Source organism: Nicotiana tomentosiformis, chromosome 11, assembly GCF_000390325.3.
Source record: "Nicotiana tomentosiformis chromosome 11, ASM39032v3, whole genome shotgun sequence".
Taxonomy (NCBI): domain Eukaryota; kingdom Viridiplantae; phylum Streptophyta; class Magnoliopsida; order Solanales; family Solanaceae; genus Nicotiana; species Nicotiana tomentosiformis.
Window position 1 is genome coordinate 103429613 of NC_090822.1, and position 7201 is coordinate 103436813.

General features: G+C 36.5%; 1 protein-coding gene across 2 annotated transcripts; it reads right to left on the reverse strand.

Annotated features, from left to right (window-relative positions):
- Positions 1 to 1957: 1957 nt before the first annotated feature.
- On the reverse strand, positions 1958 to 6011 carry LOC104119625 (uncharacterized oxidoreductase At1g06690, chloroplastic). 2 transcript variants are annotated; one of them, XM_009631182.4, is made up of 9 exons: positions 5508 to 6011; positions 4530 to 4614; positions 4196 to 4312; positions 3516 to 3580; positions 3347 to 3435; positions 3180 to 3259; positions 2882 to 2993; positions 2443 to 2562; positions 1958 to 2345 (listed from the first exon to the last, which is right to left on the reverse strand). In XM_009631182.4, exons 1-9 carry the CDS (start codon positions 5869 to 5871, stop codon positions 2160 to 2162), a joined length of 1218 nt encoding a protein of 405 aa, XP_009629477.1. In that variant the 5' UTR covers positions 5872 to 6011; the 3' UTR covers positions 1958 to 2159. The 2 variants fall into 2 exon arrangements, with proteins under 2 accessions (XP_009629477.1, XP_009629481.1); XM_009631186.4 differs by lacking the exon at positions 5508 to 6011 and adding an exon at positions 4853 to 5102.
- Positions 6012 to 7201: the final 1190 nt, after the last annotated feature.

A 7201-nucleotide genomic window follows, 5' to 3' on the forward strand; every position in this document is an offset into this window, starting at 1 on the left:
GCAAATCCCATAATTGGCAGGCTATGTGCAAATTAAAATATGAAGTAGAGCAGAACATCTTATGGAGAGTTGGGAGAGGTAATAGCAGCTTTTGGTATGATAATTGGACCAATTTTGGTCCTTTTGTCTTCCAGCTTAGGCGAAGATGACGGGTATGACAATACCAAGGTTAATGAAGTATATAGGGATGGAGTTTGGGACTGGTCTTGCTTACATATTACGCCTCCTGAAGTTGTTAAAACTTTGGTAGCCTCTATTTAGATCACAATTGGCCAAGAAGAGGATGATACTCCAATCTGGATAATTACTTCTTCATAAAAATTCAGTGTGGCCTCTGCTTGGAATGCATTAAGACAAAGAAGGGATCTTGCTCCGTTTGACTCTAAGTTATGGCATAAAGATGTCCCATTAAAGATGTCTTTCTTGGCTTAGAGAGCTACCCATGGAAAAATCGCAACAGATGAAAGGATCACGAGGTTTGGGATTTCTTTAGCCTTTAAATGTTGTTGTTGCCTTTCCCTCGGAATGATCCCAGGCGAGGAAACGTGTGAACACTTATTTTGTCAGGGGCAGTTTGCACAACAAGTGTGGGTGATTTTTGCTGGAATGGTTGGAATAGCTCATATGAACATCCCCTTAAGAACTCTCTTTGCTAACTATTGGAATCATAACTACATAAACTCTGTTGCTGCATTTGTTTTCCAGATTATGCCTCCTATTGTTGTATGGGAGTTGTGGAGGTCAAGGTGTTGTAGTAAATACGAAATGGAGAGGCCATCAGTGGCAAGATCCAAGTGCCTTATCACTTTTAACATTGCCCAATTAGTTAACTCTCATTTTGGGAAACTAACTGTTAACAATAATTGGGAAGATATATGTAAACTCTTTGACTACTCTCTGGTTGACAGGTGCATAACTGAGGTTAAGTGGCTTAAACCACCTTTGCTCTTTGTTAAGTTAAACAGTGATGATAGTTGTGTTAATGAGAATTGTGGAGGTGGCGGGGTGGTTAGAGACAGTTGTGGTAAAATGCTTATGGCTTATGCTATACCAATGGGTCAAGGAACAAGTAACTTAGCAGAAACAGAGGCCCTTCTTTTTGGCCTAAAATGGTGCGTTCAACAAGAATATGGACTGATTATTGGTGAAACTGATTCCTTGCTACTTCACAACTGCATTCAAGGCATATGTTCCACACCACGGAGAATCAACAGTGCTGTTATGGAGGTAAAAACACTGGTTGAACAAAAGGGTCTAATCATTAGACATTGTTTTAGAGAAGCAAATCAAGTTGCGGACAAGATGGCTTCTCTAAGTCACCAATTAGAGGAAGTGTAAATTTTCACTTATTTTGATACATTGCCGCGACAGGTCAAAGGGCTTCTAAATGTAGATAGATGGCAAATTTCTGCATTCTGAGTCAAGAAGAGAAGCCCAAGTACCATAGTGTATGAACCACCATGAGTTCTCAACTTCATTACCAATTGGCATGTTGGTGCGGAGATAATCCCATCAATTCCGTACTTATTGTATGAATTTGTTGTGTCAAATCCTCAATCCATATAGAAGGCCAGGCTATACCCTCCTTTTTCAAATTGTATCTTTTGCATTGGAATGGTAATAAAATCGTGACTTGAGTTTAAAATAAATAAATATCTTTGGGAAAGTTCATTGCTAACAGTTTAAAATTGGAGGTAGAGAAACGATTTGTCTATATTTGACGGCTAGCTCGTATGGCTGTTTATGATTCAGTTTTTGTGTCTAAATCAAAAACAAATCAATTATATCAGCTTGTTAAATGTACAAACAAAACCAAATCAAATCAAATCAAACCAAAATATTACTTCACCCTCGGAGTGAGAACTTTGTATTTGTATTTTAATCTAGGCAGTCCTTTAAGAACCATTGTCTAGAGATAAATTGAGTTTTTTGTACGATTCAGAAGGCTCTTTATCCATTCCAAAATAAATTTCTAGTTTCCTGTTGAAAGCAAAGATGTTTACTTTTCTATAAATAGAACTTTTAAAATACATTATAGAGTAGAAAGAGTTTGTTTTGCAATTTCCAAGCCTGCAGTATTTACAACTCAACAATGCCTGCAATGACATTTTTCACAGGTACAAGTGTATAGGAAAGAGACCATGTCCCTTTTAATGGCTCTAAGCACGCCTGTATTCATCCCCGCAATCGCCAATAACTTTTTGAAGATCTTTACCTTTGTTTGTGACTTGTAGGATGCTGCTAATGTCTTCTTCATCAAGAACCAAAGAAAACACAGCATTGACATCTTTAATGTGTTCCGACAGACCAAGCCTAACACCTACCATCGATCCTGCCACAGTTGGCTGCAATAGTAATACAACAGATTTAGCCACAATGCATCAGTAGAGCTGACATAACTCTCTTCTTGATATGCAAGAAATGATTAAAACTGGTAAATACCTGATCTAGTATGTATTTCACGGCAACTGTTGGAATGGAGACCCCGTGCTTATTGGCCACAGTTTTCAGTGTCCTGAGCAACTCTTGAAAGAGACTCCATCCTCCCCAAGCATCAACCATCTGCAAAGTTTTATTTTCCGGAAAAAAAGGAAATTCGTTGAGCCAAATACTCATATAATCAAGAAACTATATCTTCTGTCAAAATGAGAAGAATTCAAATGCCAGGAAACAGGACAGACGATATAGTTCGTTTTCCGTACAGAGCCAAATGACAAGGCCCCCACCCATAAGAAAAACTGAAAAAAAAGAAAAGAAAAAAGGAAGCCCCCCAACTTATATTTGTTTTGCAAGTTCTAGGTACTCACAAAATAATCCCCTATGGAGGAATAACAGATTCATCAATATGACTGCAACAAATAGTTTTTATAGGCGAAATTACCCTTTTGTACTTCTGTAGTGAAGGAGTGTTCAATGGAGGGGCAGCGAAAGGTATCGATAAGTTGGTATCAAGAAACTTTTCAGATAATAACCCTCCCATTACTGTTCCATACCTGCATTCAAAGCAAAGTTAGGAATACATCAGATAGTGCTGGCTTGTACAAGGTAGCCCTGAAAAGTAACTACTATCATTTAGGCTTAACGACTTCAATTTTAGATGATAGAAAATGACGAAGTTATGTATCGTTGTAGCAACTTGCTGCATCCTCAAAAGTTAAGAGAGAGAGAAAGATACGGACGTTATAAGTTTGACTCCTGTAAGCTGACAAAGCTCTGCCATTTTCTGTTGAGGACGCATGTCAACAAGTGAATGTTGTACCTGCAAAAACAACCGCTTTTACTTCAGAGCTGAGTGCAGAATATGGAGCAAAGGGCAGAACAACGAAAACTGGCAAGAACTCAATACCTGATTGCTAACCACCGGGATCCCATTTTCCAGAATTATCCTTAATCTCTCAGTGTCAAAATTAGTCAAAGCAATGGTCTTAATCTTGCCTGCATGTCAGCTGTGTCACTATATAGCGTAATAGACAACTTCGGGATGAAAAGCTCCAAGACTGCAATATATGACTAACCTTCTTCTTTGAGATCTGTAAGATGCTTTAGTGCGTCTAGGTAACCAGAATTAGAGTAGTCCCACCTAGTGTTCAAGCAGGAAAGCAAAGAGTAAGAGAAACTAAAAGTTAATGTTTTCCAATTCCTTCTATAATTGGGTAGATGAGTGGAAAGACTAGTTCAGCGTGAATCAGTGCTTTGAGAAAAAGAACTCTCCTCCGATCCCAAGGGCCAAAAATTGTCTGATATGGGACACTTTTATTTGAAGTTCATAAGTTCGCTATCATACCACACGTTTAAGAAGTGGGCTGCAAGTCTAGGTAAATGTTGCTATTATACTACAAATATAAGACGTTGGCTGCTAGTTTAATATTGGAACCTTACATGATGAAAGCAATCATATCACCTAACGGATAGCATTTTGAGAAGAAAAAACAAAAACTCATGAGTAGAACAAGAGACGATAGCTTTAGTGGTTTCTTTTTAATGTGCGTTGACCGATTGTCTAGTACAACTTACAGTATGCACTGTTTGTGCTAAAACAAATTAAACCCAAGAAAATAAGAAAAGCAGTAACCCGATGGTGTTATTTTACATCTAAACATCAGATTGACAGTCTATTATTTTTCACTGCCATTTTCTTAACATTTGAACAATGACATGAGTAGTATTATTAATAAAGACCAGAGATGGTTATTACCAATGAAATTGAAGCATGTCCAAGGATGCAACATCCATCCTTTTCCTTGAAACATCAATGTTCTGAACAACAAAACTGCGGGTCATCTTGACCGGTGGTGGTACCCATTTGGTAAGCCTGCATTGCAAAATCAGAAGAACAAAGTTTAGGGGTCTAACTTTTCCTTCAAGCTATTACAGTTCTTTATATGCATTGTTATTATGCAAATTTGAGTATTTTAAAGCAAACTCTGATACCATCACAGTTAACAGGAGGTAAGCAGATTCATTCGAAAGAGCAATTACATTCTACGTGCTCAACAATCTTAGTAAAGAAGCATGCTTTTGTAACTCACCCTCTCACAGTTTCTAGAAGTTCCGGTGGGCGTTCTCTGCGTACTCTATTAATGAAGATGCCATAAAGATCTTCGGCAGGTCCATCTGCAAAGCCAACCATGATAAGAAGACATTTACTTATAAACACTGACTCTTTGTGATCCAACTGATCAAAAACTGCTCTAATCCTACATAATACATATATCAATAATACGATATTGATTAATACTATACAAGTCATTAGCCACATAGAAAACACCCCACAACGATGAAATTATGACATAAGCAATGTGAGCAAAATCGCGACAATAAACATGGAGAAGAATTCAAATATAAGGTTTACATATATCAGCCAAGTCAAAAGTGTTAAGTCCAGCATCAGCATATTGAAGCATAGCATCAACTGCACTATCTCGTTCGATTTTTCCCCATCCGCCACTAGTCTGCCACATCCCATTGACAACTCTACAGATATCCAGTTAATCTTTCCAATTCTTAACTATAGCCCGTTGCTTATCTTCAGTTAACAAGCATTTGAATGGCCGTGGTGTTAATGTTCTTGCTTCAGTTGCTCTAAAAGACTTAATCTTGATTGAGTTCAAGCAAAATTGACTGAAACTGTTGTTCAAGAGCTCTGCCATTCTTGATCAATAAGGTAGTGTAAAGTGTAGTTAAACAGTTATCACACTTCACGTAGAATGACATCAAAATATGAGTAGTTAGTAATGACTGGTTCATTTAAAATAAGGCTTCTCTTATCTGTTTTTATTATTTGGCTACGTTTCTATTGTCTGTCCAGTGATTTCCCAACATAACATCTAAAGTACGAAACTGAAAATGGAAAAAAAAAGAAGGGGGTGGGGTGGGGCTAACGGGACAAATTCCAAAAGCTAAGACTATACTGACCTGTCCAAACATAGCACATAAGAAAGACAAGCCAATCATAACATGCCACGTAACATGTTAAAAGAAAAAAGACGCAGGAGATGAGTTCATACAGTGGTCAGCCATGTCGAAAGTAGAAAGACCAGCGTCAGCATATTTAAGCATAGCCTCAACGGCGTCGTTTCGATCAATTCTTCCCCACCCACCACTCGTTTGCCACATCCCATTCAGCACTCTGCATATTTCCAACGTATCGTCACCGTTCTTTAACACTGCTTGCCGGTTCTCTTTCGCCGCCACCTCCGCCGCCGTCGTCGCGCAGCACCTTGGTGGCGCCGCCCTTCTTCTCCTGCTCCAAAAACACTGTCCATTACCACTCCTTGTCCTTATACTTCTACTACTGCTAGAGTAGCTTAAAGGGGTTATTTTTTGAAGGTTGCTGAATGCTTGTTGTGTTGAAATGGCGGTCGAACCCATCTTTTTCACTTGAATTTCTACAGATTCTTTTTGCTTTCTAATTCGTGTTTCTCCTAGCTTTGATTTGAACCTTTCGTTTATCAGGTAAAGGATTTGTATTTGTGGGATTACGAGTATGACCCTGCAGATGACTCCCTCTGTCCCAGACTCCCAGTTTATGTAACTGAGGGCATTTAAGAAAAAATTTAAAATTATAATCTAAAATAAGTTACTCCCTCCATTTATAAAAATTAATGAATTTATTGTACGGAATCAAACAAAATTTTCTTTAACTATATATTTTGTAAATAGTTTTTAAATAATTTAAATTGTTAACTTTTATAGTTTATAGTTATAACTTTTTTATGTAGTTTTTAAATATGTAAATTTTATTTTAAAATATTTATAGAATATATGTATATATTTACACCGAAAATTAGTTAATTTAATCAACGTACTCTGAAAAAAGTTCAAACAAATTAATACAAAGGAAGTATAAAAATAAAAAAATTAAAATTAAATTTACGTTTTCTAGACAAACTAAAAAGAAAGACAATTAAAAATAATAGAAAGTCACATAAGTTAGAAGAAGTATTGAAAGTTAGTAGTTGCAAGGCGTTCTATCTATTGGAGTATGTAATAATTTGAAGGCACTTATGTACAAAATTGCACTTATAACCCTTCTCAATTGGGAAATATTGAGATGCTTGGGATATGGGGGGCAATTGACCATAGATTCACAACTTAGAATTAGACGAAAGACATTTCATGCCATCTTTAAAGCAAATGGTCTAATATATATATATATATATATATATATATATATATATATATATATATATATATATATATATATATATAAACTTAGATGTGAAATATCACAAAAAATGAAAATGATGACTTCGGAATAAGGTTCAATTTAGTGTCTTCGCATAATCGGACACCTGAAAAAAAAAATGAAGAGACATATAAAATCTTCCAAAAACGAAAATTTAAGATTTGAAGGTCCATTTGACATCAGAATTGAATAATTTTTGTATGGTTGAACTCGTAGCGGAACGGGTGTTCGGATTTCGCGAGTTTTTCCGGGATTTGAGATGTGGCTCCCACTGTCGAATATTTTAATGAATTTCATATTTTTATTCGGAAAATTAGTAAATTCATTTGGAATTAATTCCTATGATTCGTATTGAGAATATTGAATTGTTTATGAATAGATTTGAAGCTTTTGGAGACAAATTTAAAAGGAAAAGTTGTGGTCGAGTAATTGATTGGAATTTGCAAAGCGAGGTAAGTGTCGTGGTTAACCTTGACTTGAGGGAATAGAACCCTTAAACTATTTGTTATGTGA